At 50.8% G+C, this 24,734-nt stretch overlaps 2 protein-coding genes across 2 annotated transcripts in view; one reads left to right on the forward strand and one right to left on the reverse strand.

Annotated features, from left to right (window-relative positions):
- Positions 1-24,734, reverse strand: part of LOC140411787 (uncharacterized) — a 186,201-nt gene that overhangs the window by 123,193 nt on the left and 38,274 nt on the right. The gene's annotated exons all lie outside the window — the stretch shown is intronic.
- The window catches only part of LOC140411786 (uncharacterized), a 37,892-nt gene continuing 33,931 nt past the window's right edge, over positions 20,774-24,734 (forward strand). The window contains exons 1-2 of the mRNA XM_072500769.1: positions 20,774-20,984; positions 24,274-24,403. Of these exons, the coding sequence (XP_072356870.1) occupies positions 20,853-20,984; positions 24,274-24,403 (262 nt within the window). The 5' untranslated portion in view covers positions 20,774-20,852. The remainder of the gene's footprint in view (positions 20,985-24,273; positions 24,404-24,734) is intronic.

Genomic DNA, 24,734 nt, shown 5'->3' on the forward strand with positions numbered 1-24,734 from the left:
ATAGTGAAATATCTGCCCCGGGCGGTTCACATTTCCTGTCTAACTCAGGCAGGGGGGTCAATGCAGAGTGTGTGAACTGGAATCAATAGTGAAATATCTGAACCGGGCGGTTCACATATCCTGTCGAACTCAGGCAGGGGGGTCAATGCTGAGTGTGTGAACTGGAATCAATAGTGAAATATCTGCCCCGGGCGGTTCAATTTCCTGTCTAACTCAGACAGGGTGATCAATGCTGAGTGTGTGAACTGGAATCAATAGTGAAATATCTGCCACGGGCGGTTCACATTTCCTGTCAAACTCAGGCAGGGGGGTCAATGCTGAGTGTGTGAACTGGAATCAATAGTGAAATATCTGCCCCGGGCGGTTCACATTTCCTGTCTAACTCAGGCAGGGGGGTCAATGCTGAGTGTGTGAACTGGAATCAATAGTGAAATATCTGCCCCGGGCGGTTCACAATTCCTGTCTAACTCAGGCAGGGGGGTCAATGCTGAGTGTGTGAACTGGAATCAATATTGAAATATCTGCCCCGGGCGGTTCACATTTCCTGTCTAACTCAGGCAGGGGGGTCAATGCTGAGTGTGTGAACAGGAATCAATAGTGAAATATCTGCCCCGGGCGGTTCACATTTCCTGTCTAACTCAGGCAGGGGGGTCAATGCTGAGTGTGTGAACTGGATTCAATAGTGAAATATCTGCCCCGGCCGGTTCACATTTCCTGTCTAACTCAGGCAGGGGGATCAATGCTGAGTGTGTGAACTGGAATCAATAGTGAAATATCTGCCCCGGGCGGTTCACATTTCCTGTCTAACTCAGGCAGGGGGGTCAATGCTGAGTGTGTGAACTGGAATCAATAGTGAAATATCTGCCCCGGGCGGTTCACATTTCCTGTCTAACTCAGGCAGGGGGTCAATGCTGAGTGTGTGAACTGGAATCAATAGTGAAATATCTGAACCGGGCGGTTCACATTTCCTGTCGAACTCAGGCAGGGGGGTCAATGCTGAGTGTGTGAACTGGAATCAATAGTGAAATATCTGCCCCGGGCGGTTCACATTTCCTGTCTAACTCAGACAGGGTGATCAATGCTGAGTGTGTGAACTGGAATCAATAGTGAAATATCTGCCCTGGGAGGTTCACATTTCCTGTCTAACTCAGGCATGGGGGTCAATGCTGAGTGTGTGAACTGGAATCAATAGTGAAATATCTGCCCCGTGCGGTTCACATTTCCTGTCTAACTCAGGCAGGGGGGTCAATGCTGAGTGTGTGAACTGGAATCAATAGTGAAATATCTGCCCCGTGCGGTTCACATTTCCTGTCTAACTCAGGCAGGGAGATCAATGCTGAGTGTGTGAACTGGAATCAATATTGAAATATCTGCCCCGGGCGGTTCACATTTCCTGTCTAACTCAGGCAGGGGGGTCAATGCTGAGTGTGTGAACTGGAATCAATAGTGAAATATCTGCCCCGTGCGGTTCACATTTCCTGTCTAACTCAGGCAGGGAGATCAATGCTGAGTGTGTGAACTGGAATCAATATTGAAATATCTGCCCCGGGCGGTTCACATTTCCTGTCGAACTCAGGCAGGGGGTCAATGCTGATTGTGTGAACTGGATTCAATAGTGAAATATCTGCCCCGGGCGGTTCACATTTCCTGCCTAACTCAGGCAGGGGGGTCAATGCTGAGTGTGTGAACTGGAATCAATAGTGAAATATCTGCCCCGGGCGGTTCACATTTCCTGTCTAACTCAGGCAGGCGGGTCAATGCTGAGTGTGTGAACTGGAATCAATAGTGAAATATCTGCCCCGGGCGGTTCACATTTCCTGTCTAACTCAGGCATGGGGGTCTATGCTGAGTGTGTGAACTGGATTCAATAGTGAAATATCTGCCCCGGGCGGTTCACACTTCCTGTCTAACTCAGGCAGGGGGATCAATGCTGAGTGTGTGAACTGGAATCAATAGTGAAATATCTGCCCCGGGCGGTTCACATTTCCTGTCTAACTCAGGCAGGGGGTCAATGCTGAGTGTGTGAACTGGAATCAATAGTGAAATATCTGCCGCGTGCTGTTCACATTTCCTGTCTAACTCAGGCTGGGGGTCAATGCTGAGTGTGTGAACTGGAATCAATAGTTAAATATCTGAACCGGGCGGTTCACATTTCCTGTCGAACTCAGCCAGGGGGGTCAATGCTGAGTGTGTGAACTGGAATCAATAGTGAAATATCTGCCCCGGGCGGTTCACATTTCCTGTCTAACTCAGACAGGGTGATCAATGCTGAGTGTGTGAACTGGAATCAATAGTGAAATATCTGCCCTGGGAGGTTCACATTTCCTGTCTAACTCAGGCATGGGGGTCAATGCTGAGTGTGTGAACTGGAATCAATAGTGAAATATCTGCCCCGGGCGGTTCACATTTCCTGTCTAACTCAGGCAGGGGGGTCAATGCTGAGTGTGTGAACTGGAATCAATAGTGAAATATCTGCCCCGTGCGGTTCACATTTCCTGTCTAACTCAGGCAGGGAGATCAATGCTGAGTGTGTGAACTGGAATCAATATTGAAATATCTGCCCCGGGCGGTTCACATTTCCTGTCTAACTCAGGCAGGGAGATCAATGCTGAGTGTGTGAACTGGAATCAATATTGAAATATCTGCCCCGGGCGGTTCACATTTCCTGTCTAACTCAGGCAGGGGGATCAATGCTGAGTGTGTGAACTGGAATCAATAGTGAAATATCTGCCCCGGGCGGTTCACATTTCCTGTCTAACTCAGGCAGGGGGGTCAATGCTGAGTGTGTGAACTGGATTCAATAGTGAAATATCTGCCCCGGGCGGTTCACATTTCCTGTCTAACTCAGGCAGGGGGATCAATGCTGAGTGTGTGAACTGGAATCAATAGTGAAATATCTGCCCCGGGCGGTTCACATTTCCTGTCTAACTCAGGCAGGGGGGTCAATGCTGAGTGTGTGAACTGGATTCAATAGTGAAATATCTGCCCCGGGCGGTTCACATTTCCTCTCTAACTCAGGCAGGGGGTCAATGCTGAGTGTGTGAACTGGAATCAATAGTGAAATATCTGAACCGGGCGGTTCACATTTCCTGTCGAACTCAGGCAGGGGGGTCAATGCTGAGTGTGTGAACTGGAATCAATAGTGAAATATCTGCCCCGGGCGGTTCACATTTCCTGTCTAACTCAGACAGGGTGATCAATGCTGAGTGTGTGAACTGGAATCAATAGTGAAATATCTGCCCTGGGAGGTTCACATTTCCTGTCTAACTCAGGCATGGGGGTCAATGCTGAGTGTGTGAACTGGAATCAATAGTGAAATATCTGCCCCGTGCGGTTCACATTTCCTGTCTAACTCAGGCAGGGGGGTCAATGCTGAGTGTGTGAACTGGAATCAATAGTGAAATATCTGCCCCGTGCGGTTCACATTTCCTGTCTAACTCAGGCAGGGAGATCAATGCTGAGTGTGTGAACTGGAATCAATATTGAAATATCTGCCCCGGGCGGTTCACATTTCCTGTCTAACTTAGGCAGGGGGGTCAATGCTGAGTGTGTGAACTGGAATCAATAGTGAAATATCTGCCCCGTGCGGTTCACATTTCCTGTCTAACTCAGGCAGGGAGATCAATGCTGAGTGTGTGAACTGGAATCAATATTGAAATATCTGCCCCGGGCGGTTCACATTTCCTGTCGAACTCAGGCAGGGGGTCAATGCTGAGTGTGTGAACTGGATTCAATAGTGAAATATCTGCCCCGGGCGGTTCACATTTCCTGCCTAACTCAGGCAGGGGGGTCAATGCTGAGTGTGTGAACTGGAATCAATAGTGAAATATCTGCCCCGGGCGGTTCACATTTCCTGTCTAACTCAGGCAGGCGGGTCAATGCTGAGTGTGTGAACTGGAATCAATAGTGAAATATCTGCCCCGGGCGGTTCACATTTCCTGTCTAACTCAGACAGGGTGATCTATGCTGAGTGTGTGAACTGGATTCAATAGTGAAATATCTGCCCCGGGCGGTTCACACTTCCTGTCTAACTCAGGCAGGTGGATCAATGCTGAGTGTGTGAACTGGAATCAATAGTGAAATATCTGCCCCGGGCGGTTCACATTTCCTGTCTAACTCAGGCAAGGGGGTCAATGCTGAGTGTGTGAACTGGAATCAATAGTGAAATATCTGCCCCGGGCGGTTCACATTTCCTGTCTAACTCAGGCAGCGGGGACAATGCTGAGTGTGTGAACTGGAATCAATAGTGAAATATCTGCCCCGGGCGGTTCACATTTCCTGTCTAACTCAGGCAGGCGGGTCAATGCTGAGTGTGTGAACTGGAATCAATAGTGAAATATCTGCCCCGGGCGGTTCACATTTCCTGTCTAACTCAGGCATGGGGGTCTATGCTGAGTGTGTGAACTGGATTCAATAGTGAAATATCTGCCCCGGGCGGTTCACACTTCCTGTCTATCTCAGGCAGGGGGATCAATGCTGAGTGTGTGAACTGGAATCAATAGTGAAATATCTGCCCCGGGCGGTTCACATTTCCTGTCTAACTCAGGCATGGGGGTCTATGCTGAGTGTGTGAACTGGATTCAATAGTGAAATATCTGCCCCGGGCGGTTCACACTTCCTGTCTAACTCAGGCAGGGGGATCAATGCTGAGTGTGTGAACTAGAATCAATAGTCAAATATCTGCCCCGGGCGGTTCACATTTCCTGACTAACTCAGGCAGGGGGATCAATGCTGAGTGTGTGAACTAGAATCAATAGTGAAATATCTGCCCCGGGCGGTTCACATTTCCTGTCTAACTCAGGCAGGCGGGTCAATGCTGAGTGTGTGAACTGGAATCAATAGTGAAATATCTGCCCCGGGCGGTTCACATTTCCTGTCTAACTCAGGCATGGGGGTCTATGCTGAGTGTGTGAACTGGATTCAATAGTGAAATATCTGCCCCGGGCGGTTCACACTTCCTGTCTATCTCAGGCAGGGGGATCAATGCTGAGTGTGTGAACTGGAATCAATAGTGAAATATCTGCCCCGGGCGGTTCACATTTCCTGTCTAACTCAGGCAGGGGGATCAATGCTGAGTGTGTGAACTGGAATCAATAGTGAAATATCTGCCCCGGGGGAGTCACATTTCCTGTCTAACTCAGGCAGGGGGGTCAATGCTGAGTGTGTGAACTGGAATCAATAGTGAAATATCTGCCCCGGGCGGTTCACATTTCCTGTCTAACTCAGGCAGCGGGGACAATGCTGAGTGTGTGAACTAGAATCAATAGTGAAATATCTGCCCCGGGCGGTTCACATTTCCTGTCGAACTCAGGCAGGGGGAGTCACTGCTGAGTGTGTGAACTGGATTCAATAGTGAAATATCTGCCCCGGGCGGTTCACATTTCCTGCCTAACTCAGGCAGGGGGGTCAATGCTGAGTGTGTGAACTGGAATCAATAGTGAAATATCTGCCCCGGGCGGTTCACATTTCCTGTCTAACTCAGGCAGGCGGGTCAATGCTGAGTGTGTGAACTGGAATCAATAGTGAAATATCTGCCCCGGGCGGTTCACATTTCCTGTCTAACTCAGGCATGGGGGTCTATGCTGAGTGTGTGAACTGGATTCAATAGTGAAATATCTGCCCCGGGCGGTTCACACTTCCTGTCTAACTCAGGCAGGGGGATCAATGCTGAGTGTGTGAACTGGAATCAATAGTGAAATATCTGCCCCGGGCGGTTCACATTTCCTGTCTAACTCAGGCAGGGGGGTTAATGCTGAGTGTGTGAACTGGAATCAATAGTGAAATATCTGTCCCGAGCGGTTCACATTACCTGTCTAACTCAGGCAGGGGGGGACAATGCTGAGTTTGTGAACTGGAATCAATAGTGAACTATCTGCTCCGGACGGTACACATTTCCTGTCTAACTCAGGCAGGGGGATCAATGCTGAGTGTGTGAACTGGAATCAATAGTGAAATATCTGCCCCGGGAGGATCACATTTCCTGTCTAACTCAGGCAGGGGGGTCAATGCTGAGTGTGTGAAATGGATTCAATAGTGAAATATCTGCCCCGGGCGGTTCACATTTCCTGTCTAACTCAGGCAGGGGGGTCAATGCAGAGTGTGTGAACTGGAATCAATAGTGAAATATCTGAACCGGGCGGTTCACATATCCTGTCGAACTCAGGCAGGGGGGTCAATGCTGAGTGTGTGAACTGGAATCAATAGTGAAATATCTGCCCCGGGCGGTTCAATTTCCTGTCTAACTCAGACAGGGTGATCAATGCTGAGTGTGTGAACTGGAATCAATAGTGAAATATCTGCCACGGGCGGTTCACATTTCCTGTCTAACTCAGGCAGGGGGGTCAATGCTGAGTGTGTGAACTGGAATCAATAGTGAAATATCTGCCCTGGGCGGTTCACATTTCCTGTCTAACTCAGGCAGGGGGGTCAATGCTGAGTGTGTGAACTGGAATCAATAGTGAAATATCTGCCCCGGGCGGTTCACAATTCCTGTCTAACTCAGGCAGGGGGGTCAATGCTGAGTGTGTGAACTGGAATCAATATTGAAATATCTGCCCCGGGCGGTTCACATTTCCTGTCTAACTCAGGCAGGGGGGTCAATGCTGAGTGTGTGAACAGGAATCAATAGTGAAATATCTGCCCCGGGCGGTTCACATTTCCTGTCTAACTCAGGCAGGGGGGTCAATGCTGAGTGTGTGAACTGGATTCAATAGTGAAATATCTGCCCCGGGCGGTTCACATTTCCAGTCTAACTCAGGCAGGGGGGTCAATGCTGAGTGTGTGAACTGGAATCAATAGTGAAATATCTGTCCCGGGCGGTTCACATTTCCTGTCTAACTCAGGCAGGGGGTCAATGCTGAGTGTGTGAACTGGAATCAATAGTGAAATATCTGCCCCGGGCGGTTCACAATTCCAGTCTAACTCAGGCAGGCGGGTCAATGCTGAGTGTGTGAACTGGAATCAATAGTGAAATATCTGCCCCGGGCGGTTCACATTTCCTGTCTAACTCAGGCAGGGGGGTCAATGCTGAGTGTGTGAACTGGAATCAATAGTGAAATATCTGCCCCGGGCGGTTCACATTTCCTGTCTAACGCAGGCAGGGGGGACAATGCTGAGTGTGTGAACTGGAATCAATAGTGAAATATCTGCCCCGGGCGGTTCACATTTCCTGTCTGACTCAGGCAGGGGGAACGATGCTGAGTGTGTGAACTGGAATCAATATTGAAATTTCTGCTCCGGGCGGTTCACATTTCCTGTCTAACTCAGGCAGGGGGGTCAATGCTGAGTGTGTGAACTGGAATCAATAGTGAAATATCTGCCCCGGGCTGTTCACATTTCCTGTCTCACTCAGGCAGGGGGGGGTCAATGCTGAGTGTGTGAACTGGATTCAATAGTGAAATATCTGTCCCTGGCGGTTCACATTACCTGTCTAAAACAGGCAGCGGGGGACAATGCTGAGTGTGTGAACTGGAATCAATAGTGAAATATCTGCCCCGGACGGTTCACATTTCCTGTCTAACTCAGGCAGGGGGATCAATGCTGAGTGTGTGAACTGGAATCAATAGTGAAATATCTGCCCCGGGCGGTTCACATTTCCTGTCTAACTCAGGCAGGGGGGGTCAATGCAGAGTGTGTGAACTGGAATCAATAGTGAAATATCTGCCCCGGGCGGTTCACATTTCCTGTCTGACTCAGGCAGGGGGAACGATGCTGAGTGTGTGAACTGGAATCAATATTGAAATATCTGCCCTGGGCGGTTCACAATTCCTGTCTAACTCAGGCAGGGGGGTCAATGCTGAGTGTGTGAACTGGAATCAATAGTGAAATATCTGCCCCGGGCGCTTCACATTTCCTGTCTAACTCAGGCAGGGGGGTCAATGCTGAGTGTGTGAACTGGATTCAATAGTGAAATATCTGCCCCGGGCGGTTCACATTTCCTGTCTAACTCAGGCAGGGGGGTCAATGCTGAGTGTGTGAACTGGAATCAATAGTGAAATATCTGAACCGGGCGGTTCACATTTCCTGTCGAACTCAGGCAGGGGGGTCAATGCTGAGTGTGTGAACTGGAATCAATAGTGAAATATCTGCCCCGGACGGTTCACATTTCCTGTCTAACTCAGGCAGGGGGATCAATGCTGAGTGTGTGAACTGGAATCAATAGTGAAATATCTGCCCCGGGCGGTTCACATTTCCTGTCTAACTCAGGCAGGGGGGGTCAATGCAGAGTGTGTGAACTGGAATCAATAGTGAAATATCTGCCCCGGGCGGTTCACATTTCCTGTCTGACTCAGGCAGGGGGAACGATGCTGAGTGTGTGAACTGGAATCAATATTGAAATATCTGCCCTGGGCGGTTCACATTTCCTGTCTAACTCAGGCAGGGGGGTCAATGCTGAGTGTGTGAACTGGAATCAATAGTGAAATATCTGCCCCGGGCGCTTCACATTTCCTGTCTAACTCAGGCAGGGGGGTCAATGCTGAGTGTGTGAACTGGATTCAATAGTGAAATATCTGCCCCGGGCGGTTCACATTTCCTGTCTAACTCAGGCAGGGGGGTCAATGCTGAGTGTGTGAACTGGAATCAATAGTGAAATATCTGAACCGGGCGGTTCACATTTCCTGTCGAACTCAGGCAGGGGGGTCAATGCTGAGTGTGTGAACTGGAATCAAGAGTGAAATATCTGCCCCGGGCGGTTCACATTTCCTGTCTAACTCAGGCAGGGGGGGGTCAATGCTGAGTGTGTGAACTGGATTCAATTGTGAAATATCTGCCCCGGGCGGTTCACATTTCCTGTCTAACTCAGGCAGGGGGGTCAATGCTGAGTGTGTGAACAGGAATCAATAGTGAAATATCTGCCCCGGGCGGTTCACATTTCCTGTCTAACTCAGGCAGGGGGGTCAATGCTGAGTGTGTGAACTGGAATCAATAGTGAAATATCTGCCCCGGGCGGTTCACATTTCCTGTCTAACTCAGGCAGCGGGGACAATGCTGAGTGTGTGAACTGGAATTAATAGTGAAATATCTGTCCCTGGCGGTTCACATTACCTGTCTAAAACAGGCAGCGGGGGACAATGCTGAGTGTGTGAACTGGAATCAATAGTGAAATATCTGCCCCGGGCGGTTCACATTTCCTGTCAAACTCAGGCAGGGGGATCAATGCTGAGTGTGTGAACTGGAATCAATAGTGAAATATCTGCCCCGGGCGGTTCACATTTCCTGTCTAACTCAGGCAGGGGGGCTCAATGCAGAGTGTGTGAACTGGAATCAATAGTGAAATATCTGCCCCGGGCGGTTCACATTTCCTGTCTAACTCAGGCAGGGGGGTCAATGCTGAGTGTGTGAACTGGAATCAATAGTGAAATATCTGCCCCGGGCGGTTCACATTTCCTGTCTGACTCAGGCAGGCGGGTCAATGCTGAGTGTGTGAACTGGAATCAATAGTGAAATATCTGCCCCGGGCGGTTCACATTTCCTGTCTAACTCAGGCAGGGTGATCAATGCTGAGTGTGTGAACTGGAATCAATAGTGAAATATCTGCCCCGGGCGGTTCACATTTCCTGTCTATCACAGGCAGGGTGATCAATGCTGAGTGTGTGAACTGGAATCAATAGTGCAATATCTGCCCCGGGCGGTTCACATTTCCTGTCTAACTCAGGCAGGGGGAACGATGCTGAGTGTGTGAACTGGAATCAATATTGAAATATCTGCCCCGGGCGGTTCACATTTCCTGTCTAACTCAGGCAGGGGGATCAATGCTGAGTGTGTGAACTGGAATCAATAGTGAAATATCTGCCCCGGGCGGTTCACATTTCCTGTCTGACTCAGGCAGGCGGGTCAATGCTGAGTGTGTGAACTGGAATCAATAGTGAAATATCTGCCCCGGGCGGTTCACATTTCCTGTCTCACTCAGGCAGGGGGGTCAATGCTGAGTGTGTGAACTGGATTCAATAGTGAAATATCTGCCCCGGGCGTTTCACATTTCCTGTATAACTCAGGCAGGGGGGTCAATGCTGAGTGTGTGAACTGGATTCAATAGTGAAATATCTGCCCCGGGCGGTTCACATTTCCTGTCTAACTCAGGCAGGGGGGGGTCAATGCTGAGTGTGTGAACTGGATTCAATTGTGAAATATCTGCCCCGGGCGGTTCACATTTCCTGTCTAACTCAGGCAGGGGGGTCAATGCTGAGTGTGTGAACAGGAATCAATAGTGAAATATCTGCCCCGGGCGGTTCACATTTCCTGTCTAACTCAGGCAGGGGGGTCAATGCTGAGTGTGTGAACTGGAATCAATAGTGAAATATCTGCCCCGGGCGGTTCACATTTCCTGTCTAACTCAGGCAGCGGGGACAATGCTGAGTGTGTGAACTGGAATTAATAGTGAAATATCTGTCCCTGGCGGTTCACATTACCTGTCTAAAACAGGCAGCGGGGGACAATGCTGAGTGTGTGAACTGGAATCAATAGTGAAATATCTGCCCCGGGCGGTTCACATTTCCTGTCTAACTCAGGCAGGGGGATCAATGCTGAGTGTGTGAACTGGAATCAATAGTGAAATATCTGCCCCGGGCGGTTCACATTTCCTGTCTAACTCAGGCAGGGGGGCTCAATGCAGAGTGTGTGAACTGGAATCAATAGTGAAATATCTGCCCCGGGCGGTTCACATTTCCTGTCTAACTCAGGCAGGGGGGTCAATGCTGAGTGTGTGAACTGGAATCAATAGTGAAATATCTGCCCCGGGCGGTTCACATTTCCTGTCTGACTCAGGCAGGCGGGTCAATGCTGAGTGTGTGAACTGGAATCAATAGTGAAATATCTGCCCCGGGCGGTTCACATTTCCTGTCTAACTCAGGCAGGGTGATCAATGCTGAGTGTGTGAACTGGAATCAATAGTGAAATATCTGCCCCGGGCGGTTCACATTTCCTGTCTATCTCAGGCAGGGTGATCAATGCTGAGTGTGTGAACTGGAATCAATAGTGAAATATCTGCCCCGGGCGGTTCACATTTCCTGTCTAACTCAGGCAGGGGGAACGATGCTGAGTGTGTGAACTGGAATCAATATTGAAATATCTGCCCCGGGCGGTTCACATTTCCTGTCTATCTCAGACAGGGTGATCAATGCTGAGTGTGTGAACTGGAATCAATAGTGAAATATCTGCCCCGGGCGGTTCACATTTCCTGTCTAACTCAGGCATGGGGGTCAATGCTGAGTGTGTGAACTGGAATCAATAGTGAAATATCTGCCCCGGGCGGTTCACATTTCCTGTCTAACTCAGGCAGGGGGGTCAATGCTGAGTGTGTGAACTGGAATCAATCCTGAAACATCTGCCCCGGGCGGTTCACATTTCCTGTCTAACTCAGGCAGGGGGATCTATGCTGAGTGTGTGAACTGGATTCAATAGTGAAATATCTGCCCCGGGCGGTTCACATTTCCTGTCTAACTCAGGCAGGGGGATCAATGCTGAGTGTGTGAACTGGAATCAATAGTGAAATATCTGCCCCGGGCGGTTCACATTTCCTGTCTAACTCAGGCAGGGGGGTCAATGCTGAGTGTGTGAAATGGATTCAATAGTGAAATATCTGCCCCGGGCGGTTCACATTTCCTGTCTAACTCAGGCAGGGGGGTCAATGCAGAGTGTGTGAACTGGAATCAATAGTGAAATATCTGAACCGGGCGGTTCACATTTCCTGTATAACTCAGGCAGGGGGGTCAATGCTGAGTGTGTGAACTGGATTCAATAGTGAAATATCTGCCCCGGGCGGTTCACATTTCCTGTCTAACTCAGGCAGGGGGGGGTCAATGCTGAGTGTGTGAACTGGATTCAATTGTGAAATATCTGCCCCGGGCGGTTCACATTTCCTGTCTAACTCAGGCAGGGGGGTCAATGCTGAGTGTGTGAACAGGAATCAATAGTGAAATATCTGCCCCGGGCGGTTCACATTTCCTGTCTAACTCAGGCAGGGGGGTCAATGCTGAGTGTGTGAACTGGAATCAATAGTGAAATATCTGCCCCGGGCGGTTCACATTTCCTGTCTAACTCAGGCAGCGGGGACAATGCTGAGTGTGTGAACTGGAATTAATAGTGAAATATCTGTCCCTGGCGGTTCACATTACCTGTCTAAAACAGGCAGCGGGGGACAATGCTGAGTGTGTGAACTGGAATCAATAGTGAAATATCTGCCCCGGGCGGTTCACATTTCCTGTCTAACTCAGGCAGGGGGATCAATGCTGAGTGTGTGAACTGGAATCAATAGTGAAATATCTGCCCCGGGCGGTTCACATTTCCTGTCTAACTCAGGCAGGGGGGCTCAATGCAGAGTGTGTGAACTGGAATCAATAGTGAAATATCTGCCCCGGGCGGTTCACATTTCCTGTCTAACTCAGGCAGGGGGGTCAATGCTGAGTGTGTGAACTGGAATCAATAGTGAAATATCTGCCCCGGGCGGTTCACATTTCCTGTCTGACTCAGGCAGGCGGGTCAATGCTGAGTGTGTGAACTGGAATCAATAGTGAAATATCTGCCCCGGGCGGTTCACATTTCCTGTCTAACTCAGGCAGGGTGATCAATGCTGAGTGTGTGAACTGGAATCAATAGTGAAATATCTGCCCCGGGCGGTTCACATTTCCTGTCTATCTCAGGCAGGGTGATCAATGCTGAGTGTGTGAACTGGAATCAATAGTGAAATATCTGCCCCGGGCGGTTCACATTTCCTGTCTAACTCAGGCAGGGGGAACGATGCTGAGTGTGTGAACTGGAATCAATATTGAAATATCTGCCCCGGGCGGTTCACATTTCCTGTCTAACTCAGACAGGGTGATCAATGCTGAGTGTGTGAACTGGAATCAATAGTGAAATATCTGCCCCGGGCGGTTCACATTTCCTGTCTAACTCAGGCATGGGGGTCAATGCTGAGTGTGTGAACTGGAATCAATAGTGAAATATCTGCCCCGGGCGGTTCACATTTCCTGTCTAACTCAGGCAGGGGGGTCAATGCTGAGTGTGTGAACTGGAATCAATCCTGAAACATCTGCCCCGGGCGGTTCACATTTCCTGTCTAACTCAGGCAGGGGGATCTATGCTGAGTGTGTGAACTGGATTCAATAGTGAAATATCTGCCCCGGGCGGTTCACATTTCCTGTCTAACTCAGGCAGGGGGATCAATGCTGAGTGTGTGAACTGGAATCAATAGTGAAATATCTGCCCCGGGCGGTTCACATTTCCTGTCTAACTCAGGCAGGGGGGTCAATGCTGAGTGTGTGAAATGGATTCAATAGTGAAATATCTGCCCCGGGCGGTTCACATTTCCTGTCTAACTCAGGCAGGGGGGTCAATGCAGAGTGTGTGAACTGGAATCAATAGTGAAATATCTGAACCGGGCGGTTCACATATCCTGTCGAACTCAGGCAGGGGGGTCAATGCTGAGTGTGTGAACTGGAATCAATAGTGAAATATCTGCCCCGGGCGGTTCAATTTCCTGTCTAACTCAGACAGGGTGATCAATGCTGAGTGTGTGAACTGGAATCAATAGTGAAATATCTGCCACGGGCGGTTCACATTTCCTGTCTAACTCAGGCAGGGGGGTCAATGCTGAGTGTGTGAACTGGAATCAATAGTGAAATATCTGCCCTGGGCGGTTCACATTTCCTGTCTAACTCAGGCAGGGGGGTCAATGCTGAGTGTGTGAACTGGAATCAATAGTGAAATATCTGCCCCGGGCGGTTCACAATTCCTGTCTAACTCAGGCAGGGGGGTCAATGCTGAGTGTGTGAACTGGAATCAATATTGAAATATCTGCCCCGGGCGGTTCACATTTCCTGTCTAACTCAGGCAGGGGGGTCAATGCTGAGTGTGTGAACAGGAATCAATAGTGAAATATCTGCCCCGGGCGGTTCACATTTCCTGTCTAACTCAGGCAGGGGGGTCAATGCTGAGTGTGTGAACTGGATTCAATAGTGAAATATCTGCCCCGGGCGGTTCACATTTCCAGTCTAACTCAGGCAGGGGGGTCAATGCTGAGTGTGTGAACTGGAATCAATAGTGAAATATCTGTCCCGGGCGGTTCACATTTCCTGTCTAACTCAGGCAGGGTGATCAATGCTGAGTGTGTGAACTGGAATCAATAGTGAAATATCTGCCCCGGGCGGTTCACATTTCCTGTCTATCTCAGGCAGGGTGATCAATGCTGAGTGTGTGAACTGGAATCAATAGTGAAATATCTGCCCCGGGCGGTTCACATTTCCTGTCTAACTCAGGCAGGGGGAACGATGCTGAGTGTGTGAACTGGAATCAATATTGAAATATCTGCCCCGGGCGGTTCACATTTCCTGTCTAACTCAGACAGGGTGATCAATGCTGAGTGTGTGAACTGGAATCAATAGTGAAATATCTGCCCCGGGCGGTTCACATTTCCTGTCTAACTCAGGCATGGGGGTCAATGCTGAGTGTGTGAACTGGAATCAATAGTGAAATATCTGCCCCGGGCGGTTCACATTTCCTGTCTAACTCAGGCAGGGGGGTCAATGCTGAGTGTGTGAACTGGAATCAATCCTGAAACATCTGCCCCGGGCGGTTCACATTTCCTGTCTAACTCAGGCAGGGGGATCTATGCTGAGTGTGTGAACTGGATTCAATAGTGAAATATCTGCCCCGGGCGGTTCACATTTCCTGTCTAACTCAGGCAGGGGGATCAATGCTGAGTGTGTGAACTGGAATCAATAGTGAAATATCTGCCCCGGGCGGTTCACATTTCCTGTCTAACTCAGGCAGGGGGGTCAATGCTGAGTGTGTGAAATGGATTCAATAGTGAAATATCTGCCCCGGGCGGTTCACATTTCCTGTCTAACTCAGGCAGGGGGGTCAATGCAGAGTGTGTGAACTGGAATCAATAGTGAAATATCTGAACCGGGCGGTTCACATATCCTGTCGAACTCAGGCAGGGGGGTCAATGCTGAGTGTGTGAACTGGAATCAATAGTGAAATATCTGCCCCGGGCGGTTCAATTTCCTGTCTAACTCAGACAGGGTGATCAATGCTGAGTGTGTGAACTGGAATCAATAGTGAAATATCTGCCACGGGCGGTTCACATTTCCTGTCTAACTCAGGCAGGGGGGTCAATGCTGAGTGTGTGAACTGGAATCAATAGTGAAATATCTGCCCTGGGCGGTTCACATTTCCTGTCTAACTCAGGCAGGGGGGTCAATGCTGAGTGTGTGAACTGGAATCAATAGTGAAATATCTGCCCCGGGCGGTTCACAATTCCTGTCTAACTCAGGCAGGGGGGTCAATGCTGAGTGTGTGAACTGGAATCAATATTGAAATATCTGCCCCGGGCGGTTCACATTTCCTGTCTAACTCAGGCAGGGGGGTCAATGCTGAGTGTGTGAACAGGAATCAATAGTGAAATATCTGCCCCGGGCGGTTCACATTTCCTGTCTAACTCAGGCAGGGGGGTCAATGCTGAGTGTGTGAACTGGATTCAATAGTGAAATATCTGCCCCGGGCGGTTCACATTTCCAGTCTAACTCAGGCAGGGGGGTCAATGCTGAGTGTGTGAACTGGAATCAATAGTGAAATATCTGTCCCGGGCGGTTCACATTTCCTGTCTAACTCAGGCAGGGGGTCAATGCTGAGTGTGTGAACTGGAATCAATAGTGAAATATCTGCCCCGGGCGGTTCACAATTCCAGTCTAACTCAGGCAGGCGGGTCAATGCTGAGTGTGTGAACTGGAATCAATAGTGAAATATCTGCCCCGGGCGGTTCACATTTCCTGTCTAACTCAGGCAGGGGGGTCAATGCTGAGTGTGTGAACTGGAATCAATAGTGAAATATCTGCCCCGGGCGGTTCACATTTCCTGTCTAACGCAGGCAGGGGGGACAATGCTGAGTGTGTGAACTGGAATCAATAGTGAAATATCTGCCCCGGGCGGTTCACATTTCCTGTCTGACTCAGGCAGGGGGAACGATGCTGAGTGTGTGAACTGGAATCAATATTGAAATTTCTGCTCCGGGCGGTTCACATTTCCTGTCTAACTCAGGCAGGGGGGTCAATGCTGAGTGTGTGAACTGGAATCAATAGTGAAATATCTGCCCCGGGCTGTTCACATTTCCTGTCTCACTCAGGCAGTGGGGGGTCAATGCTGAGTGTGTGAACTGGATTCAATAGTGAAATATCTGTCCCTGGCGGTTCACATTACCTGTCTAAAACAGGCAGCGGGGGACAATGCTGAATGTGTGAACTGGAATCAATAGTGAAATATCTGCCCCGGACGGTTCACATTTCCTGTCTAACTCAGGCAGGGGGATCAATGCTGAGTGTGTGAACTGGAATCAATAGTGAAATATCTGCCCCGGGCGGTTCACATTTCCTGTCTAACTCAGGCAGGGGGGGTCAATGCAGAGTGTGTGAACTGGAATCAATAGTGAAATATCTGCCCCGGGCGGTTCACATTTCCTGTCTGACTCAAGCAGGGGGAACGATGCTGAGTGTGTGAACTGGAATCAATATTGAAATATCTGCCCTGGGCGGTTCACATTTCCTGTCTAACTCAGGCAGGGGGGTCAATGCTGAGTGTGTGAACTGGAATCAATAGTGAAATATCTGCCCCGGGCGGTTCACATTTCCTGTCTAACTCAGGCAGGGGGGTCAATGCTGAGTGTGTGAACTGGATTCAATAGTGAAATATCTGCCCCGGGCGGTTCACATTTCCTGTCTAACTCAGGCAGGGGGGTCAATGCTGAGTGTGTGAACTGGAATCAATAGTGAAATATCTGAACCGGGCGGTTCACATTTCCTGTCGAACTCAGGCAGGGGGGTCAATGCTGAGTGTGTGAACTGGAATCAAGAGTGAAATATCTGCCCCGGGCGGTTCACATTTCCTGTCTAACTCAGGCAGGGGGGGGTCAATGCTGAGTGTGTGAACTGGATTCAATTGTGAAATATCTGCCCCGGGCGGTTCACATTTCCTGTCTAACTCAGGCAGGGGGGTCAATGCTGAGTGTGTGAACAGGAATCAATAGTGAAATATCTGCCCCGGGCGGTTCACATTTCCTGTCTAACTCAGGCAGGGGGGTCAATGCTGAGTGTGTGAACTGGAATCAATAGTGAAATATCTGCCCCGGGCGGTTCACATTTCCTGTCTAACTCAGGCAGCGGGGACAATGCTGAGTGTGTGAACTGGAATTAATAGTGAAATATCTGTCCCTGGCGGTTCACATTACCTGTCTAAAACAGGCAGCGGGGGACAATGCTGAGTGTGTGAACTGGAATCAATAGTGAAATATCTGCCCCGGGCGGTTCACATTTCCTGTCTAACTCAGGCAGGGGGATCAATGCTGAGTGTGTGAACTGGAATCAATAGTGAAATATCTGCCCCGGGCGGTTCACATTTCCTGTCTAACTCAGGCAGGGGGGCTCAATGCAGAGTGTGTGAACTGGAATCAATAGTGAAATATCTGCCCCGGGCGGTTCACATTTCCTGTCTAACTCAGGCAGGGGGGTCAATGCTGAGTGTGTGAACTGGAATCAATAGTGAAATATCTGCCCCGGGCGGTTCACATTTCCTGTCTGACTCAGGCAGGCGGGTCAATGCTGAGTGTGTGAACTGGAATCAATAGTGAAATATCTGCCCCGGGCGGTTCACATTTCCTGTCTAACTCAGGCAGGGTGATCAATGCTGAGTGTGTGAACTGGAATCAATAGTGAAATATCTGCCCCGGGCGGTTCACATTTCCTGTCTATCACAGGCAGGGTGATCAATGCTGAGTGTGTGAACTGGAATCAATAGTGCAATATCTGCCCCGGGCGGTTCACATTTCCTGTCTAACTCAGGCAGGGGGAACGATGCTGAGTGTGTGAACTGGAATCAATATTGAAATATCTGCCCCGGGCGGTTCACATTTCCTGTCTAACTCAGGCAGGGGGATCAATGCTGAGTGTGTGAACTGGAATCAATAGTGAAATATCTGCCCCGGGCGGTTCACATTTCCTGTCTGACTCAGGCAGGCGGGTCAATGCTGAGTGTGTGAACTGGAATCAATAGTGAAATATCTGCCCCGGGCGGTTCACATTTCCTGTCTCACTCAGGCAGGGGGGTCAATGCTGAGTGTGTGAACTGGATTCAATAGTGAAATATCTGCCCCGGGCGTTTCACATTTCCTGTATAACTCAGGCAGGGGGGTCAATGCTGAGTGTGTGAACTGGATTCAATAGTGAAATATCTGCCCCGGGCGGTTCACATTTCCTGTCTAACTCAGGCAGGGGGGGGTCAATGCTGAGTGTGTGAACTGGATTCAATTGTGAAATATCTGCCCCGGGCGGTTCACATTTCCTGTCTAACTCAGGCAGGGGGGTCAATGCTGAGTGTGTGAACAGGAATCAATAGTGAAATATCTGCCCCGGGCGGTTCACATTTCCTGTCTAACTCAGGCAGGGGGGTCAATGCTGAGTGTGTGAACTGGAATCAATAGTGAAATATCTGCCCCGGGCGGTTCACATTTCCTGTCTAACTCAGGCAGCGGGGACAATGCTGAGTGTGTGAACTGGAATTAATAGTGAAATATCTGTCCCTGGCGGTTCACATTACCTGTCTAAAACAGGCAGCGGGGGACAATGCTGAGTGTGTGAACTGGAATCAATAGTGAAATATCTGCCCCGGGCGGTTCACATTTCCTGTCTAACTCAGGCAGGGGGATCAATGCTGAGTGTGTGAACTGGAATCAATAGTGAAATATCTGCCCCGGGCGGTTCACATTTCCTGTCTAACTCAGGCAGGGGGGCTCAATGCAGAGTGTGTGAACTGGAATCAATAGTGAAATATCTGCCCCGGGCGGTTCACATTTCCTGTCTAACTCAGGCAGGGGGGTCAATGCTGAGTGTGTGAACTGGAATCAATAGTGAAATATCTGCCCCGGGCGGTTCACATTTCCTGTCTGACTCAGGCAGGCGGGTCAATGCTGAGTGTGTGAACTGGAATCAATAGTGAAATATCTGCCCCGGGCGGTTCACATTTCCTGTCTAACTCAGGCAGGGTGATCAATGCTGAGTGTGTGAACTGGAATCAATAGTGAAATATCTGCCCCGGGCGGTTCACATTTCCTGTCTATCTCAGGCAGGGTGATCAATGCTGAGTGTGTGAACTGGAATCAATAGTGAAATATCTGCCCCGGGCGGTTCACATTTCCTGTCTAACTCAGGCAGGGGGAACGATGCTGAGTGTGTGAACTGGAATCAATATTGAAATATATGCCCCGGGCGGTTCACATTTCCTGTCTAACTCAGACAGGGTGATCAATGCTGAGTGTGTGAACTGGAATCAATAGTGAAATATCTGCCCCGGGCGGTTCACATTTCCTGTCTAACTCAGGCATGGGGGTCAATGCTGAGTGTGTGAACTGGAATCAATAGTGAAATATCTGCCCCGGGCGGTTCACATTTCCTGTCTAACTCAGGCAGGGGGGTCAATGCTGAGTGTGTGAACTGGAATCAATCCTGAAACATCTGCCCCGGGCGGTTCACATTTCCTGTCTAACTCAGGCAGGGGGATCTATGCTGAGTGTGTGAACTGGATTCAATAGTGAAATATCTGCCCCGGGCGGTTCACATTTCCTGTCTAACTCAGGCAGGGGGATCAATGCTGAGTGTGTGAACTGGAATCAATAGTGAAATATCTGCCCCGGGCGGTTCACATTTCCTGTCTAACTCAGGCAGGGGGATCAATGCTGAGTGTGTGAACTGGAATCAATAGTGAAATATCTGCCCCGGGCGGTTCACATTTCCTGCCTAACTCAGGCAGGGGGGTCAATGCTGAGTGTGTGAACTGGAATCAATAATGAAATATCTGCCCCGGGCGGTTCACATTTCCTGTCTAACTCAGGCAGGCGGGTCAATGCTGAGTGTGTGAACTGGAATCAATAGTGAAATATCTGTCCCGGGCGGTTCACATTACCTGTCTAACTCAGGCAGGGGGGTCAATGCTGAGTGTGTGAACTGGAATCAGTAGTGAAATATCTGCCCCGGGCGGTTCACATTTCCTGTCTAACTCAGGCAGGGGGGTCAATGCTGAGTGTGTGAACTGGAATCAATAGTGAAATATCTGCCCCGGGCGGTTCACATTTCCTGTCTAACTCAGGCAGGGGGATCAATGCTGAGTGTGTGAACTGGAATCAATAGTGAAATATCTGCCCCGGGAGGTTCACATTTCCTGTCTAACTCAGGCAGGGGGGTCAATGCTGAGTGTGTGAACTGGAATCAATAGTGAAATATCTGCCCCGGGCGGTTCACATTTCCCGGTAAACGGCATCACAGAGATAATAATAACCTTTATTATTGTTACATACAGGCGAACATTAACACTGCAATGAAGTTACTGTGAAAAGCCCCTGGTCGCCACATTCCTGCGCCTGTTTAGGTACACAGAGGGAGAATTCAGAATGTCCAATTCACCAACTGCACATGTTTCTGGACTTGTGGGAGGAAACCGGAGCACCCGGAGGAAACCCACGCAGACACGGGGAGAACGTGCAGACTCCACACAGACAGTGACCCAAACCGGGAATCGAACCAGGGACCCTGGAGCACTGAAGCAACAGTGCTAACCATTGTGCTACCGTGCTGCCCGTGATTTCTAAATGGTTTCTAAATTCCAGGCTGTGATCAAAACACCAAAAAACATTTCCATAGTTAATCAGCTGGGGCGTTTCTTCAACATCTGATGTTCCCGTAGCTGAACTTTATTCAAAATCGTCCCCTTAAAACTGTATAAAAATCTCTGAGCTCTCTGCTCAAACTGCAGATCGAGCTGAAGGTGCTGAGGGTCATTCAGTGAATTCACCAGTGACCTGTACCGACACCAAGATGCTGAGAATCTTCTTAACCGTGTCTGTCCTCATCTGGAACCAACTCGCTGCACAGGATGCGGTAGCCGAGGGGCTCGGCCTCTGTGAAAAAGATGACTGCCTTACACCCGCAGTAATCATTGAGGACAAGGTAAGTATAATTAGAAAAAGAATAATCTTTATTGTTGTCACAAGTAGGCTTACATTAACACTGCAATGATGTTCCTGTGAAAAGCCCCTCGTCGCCACATTCCGGCGCCTGTTTGGGTCACAGAGGGAGAATTCAGAATGGCCAATTCACCTAACAGCACGTCTTTCGGGACTTGTGGGAGGAAACCGGAGCACCCGGAGACCCAAGCCGGGAATTGAACCCAGGACCCTGGAGCAGTAAAGCCACAGTGCTAACCACTGTGATACCGTGCTGCCCTTCAGAGTTTACTGCATTGTGTAACGTTCGTACCAATGGAAATTATTTAATGCCTGTGTTATTGGGTCGAGTCCCCTTTACTCTCTTTACTGTCAAACATCTGTCTGACTCAGGCAGGGAGGATTGTCAATGCTGAGTGTGTGAACTGGAATAAACAGTGAAATATCTGCCCCGGGCGGTTCACACATCCCGGGACCCGGCACTCACACAGTTAATGATTTCTAAATTGAAGGCTGGGATCAGGAAAGTATTCTGAGGGACAGAATCTATCTGTACTTTAGACACGGATTAATCAGGAATAGTCAGCGTGGAAGGTCTTTCTTGACAAACACAGTTGAATTATTTGAGGCGGTGAGCAGGAGTGTTGATGAGGGGAATGCATTTGGAGTGGTCGATATGGGCTTTAGCCAGGCTTTTGATAGGGTCCCTCGTGGCAGACTGATCCAGTCAGGGCCCATGGCACCCAAGGCAAAGAGACACATTGGACCCACAATTGGCTGAGAGGCAGGAAGCTGAGGGTGGTGGAGGGATGATTCTGTGACTGGAAGGGCTGGATTCTGCAGTCCGGGATATCCGGGATGTGTTCCCCAATGGGACGGAGAATTGGGGTAACATTGGGATTGGTGACAACGGGAACGCGATGCTTTGAGCCCCTCAGTGACGGCGGGAACGGGTTCCATGTCGCACGCCAGCGGGAGCATAAATAAATGGGAATGGATGGGAATGACCCCTTTGCTCTGCACTCCCGGGATTCTCTCTCCCCGGGAGTCACATCGGAGCATTTGCCCCATTGGTGAGGCCCACCACACCTGGGACGAGATTGTAGTGACCAACTGAGCCCATCCACAGCCCCCCCACCCCCCAGACCACAAATCAGCCCTGACCCCTCCCTCCCCACCATACCACACAGCCCCCACCCCCATCCTCGCCCACCCCCCCCGGACCACAAATCAGCCCTGACCCCTCCCTCCCGACCACACCACACAGCCCCCACCCCCATTCCCGCCCACCCCCCAGACCACAAATCAGCCCTGACCCCTCCCTCCCCACCACACCACACAGCCCCCACCCCCATTCCCGCCCACCACCCGGACCGCAAATCAGCCCTGACCCCCTCCCTCCCCACCACACCACACAGCCCCCACCCCCATTCCCGCCCACCCCCCGGACCGCAAATCAGCCCTGACCCCTCCCTCCCCACCACACCACACAGCCCCCACCCCCATTCCCACCCACCCCCCGGACCGCAAATTAGCCCTGACCCCTCTCAACCACCACACCACACAGCCCCCACCCCCATTCCCGCCCACCCCCCGGACCGCAAATCAGCCCTGACCCCTCCCTCCCCACCACACCACACAGCCCCCACCCCCATTCCCGCCCACCCCCCGGACCGCAAATCAGCACTGACCCCTCTCAACCACCACACCGCACAGCAGCCCCCAACCACCTGGGTTGAATCCGGACTCTCCTGACCCACACGTACAGGGTTGACCCAATCCTTGGACACTTGTAATAGGAGGATTCCCCAACAGGGGTCAAAGTAATACGGGAACCACCCACAGAGACCCGTGTGATAGGGACCCCCCCCCCCCCCACAGAGACCCCTGTGATAGGGAGACCCCCACAGAGACCCCTGTGATAGTGAGACCTTCCGCACAGAGACCCCTGTGATAGGGAGCCCCCCTCCCCCCCACAGAGACCCCTGTGATAGTGAGACCCTCCCCACAGAGATTCCTGTGATAGGGAGACCCCCACAGTGACCCTGTGTGATAGGGAGATCCTTCCCCACAGAGACCCCTGTGATAGGGAGACCCTGCCCCACAGAGGCCCCTGTGAAAGAGAGACCCCCCACAGAGACCCCTGTGTTAGGGAGACCCCTCCCCAGAGAGACCCCTGTGATAGGGAGACCCCTCCCCATAGAGACCCCTGTGATAGGGAGACCCCCCCACAGAGACCACTCTGATAAGGAGACCCCTCCCCATAGAGACCCCTGTGATAGGGAGACCCACCCCCCCACAGAGACACCTGTGATAGGGAGATGCCCCCACCCACAGAGACCCATCTGATTGCACCCCCCCTGCACAGAGACCCCTGGGTTAGGGAGACCCCACCCCACAGAGACACCTGTGATAGGGAGAACCCCCCCCACAGAGACCCCTTATGATAGGGAGACCCCCCCCCCCACAGAGACCCATCTGATAGCACCCCCCCTGCACAGAGACCCCTGGGTTAGGGAGAACCCTCCCCACAGAGACCCTGTGATAGGAAACCCCTCCCCACAGGGACCCGTGTGATAGGGAGACCGCCCCCCCCCCCACAGAGGGCCCCCTGATAGCTCCGCCCCGCACAGAGACCCCTGTGATACGGAACCCCTCCCCACAGGGACCCCTGTAATAGGTGGCACTAACTGACCCTGTCTGGACTGCTCTAAGCTTCCAGGTAGGGGTGGTCCATCTTCTGGGAAGGCTCTGTGTTTGTATGTGGGGGGGGCCTTTGTGTGGGGAGTCGCCTGTGGAGGGGGTTCCTGCAGGAAGGGGGTCGTTCGGGGGGTTCACCAATCACAGGGGTCTCTGTGGGGGGGTGTCCCTATCACAGGGGTCTCTGTGGGGGGGGTGTCCCTATCACAGGGGTTTCTGTGGGGGTTCACCTATCACAGGGGTCTCTGTGGGGGTCTCCCTATCACTGGGGTCACTGTGGGGGTCTCCCTATCACAGGGGTCTCTGTGGGGGTCTCCCTATCACAGGGGTCTCTGTGGGGGTCTCCCTATCACAGGGGTCTCTGTGGGGGTCTCCCTATCACAGGGGTCTCTGTGAGGGGGGGTCTCCCTGTCACAGGGGTCTCTGTGGGGGTCTCCCTGTCACAGGGGTCTCTGTGAGGGGGGGTCTCCCTCTCACAGGACATGAATACTGCTCCCACACCTGGGAACCGAGGACAGTCCACTCAACACTGATGTGTTTTGGTGCGAGTTCAGTTGTGTCACATGGTGATGGATTTTATTTTCTTGTTTTAGAATTATCTTGAGGTGCAATTCAAAGAACGCCGGAGGATTGAAACTGACGTTGATGCCGTGGATATTAAAAGTGCGCTGGCGATCGGTCTGGAGAAACTATTCAGTTATGCACGTTGTGGGAATGTTGCAGGTATGTCAGATGTTCCTTCAAAGTAACAACAGATTCTAAAACAGCCACTCACTCTTTAACCTGTCACGTTTGAAACTTTCTGTACAGACTGACACACTGAGCAAAGAATTGTCAATCCCAGAGCGTTCCGCGGTCACATGTGACCAGTGGGTGAGGCGCTGTTTGGGCTACTTACACACATAGGAACAAACCGGGAAAATCGAAGCAGGAGGAGGCCATTCGGCCCTTCGAGCCTGCTCCGCCATTCATTGTGATCATGGCTGATCATCAAGTTCAATCCCCTGATCCCACCTTCCTCCATCTCCCTCGATCCCTTTCGCCCCGAGAGCAA

Source organism: Scyliorhinus torazame, chromosome 4 (assembly GCF_047496885.1).
Source record: "Scyliorhinus torazame isolate Kashiwa2021f chromosome 4, sScyTor2.1, whole genome shotgun sequence".
Classification (NCBI taxonomy): domain Eukaryota; kingdom Metazoa; phylum Chordata; class Chondrichthyes; order Carcharhiniformes; family Scyliorhinidae; genus Scyliorhinus; species Scyliorhinus torazame.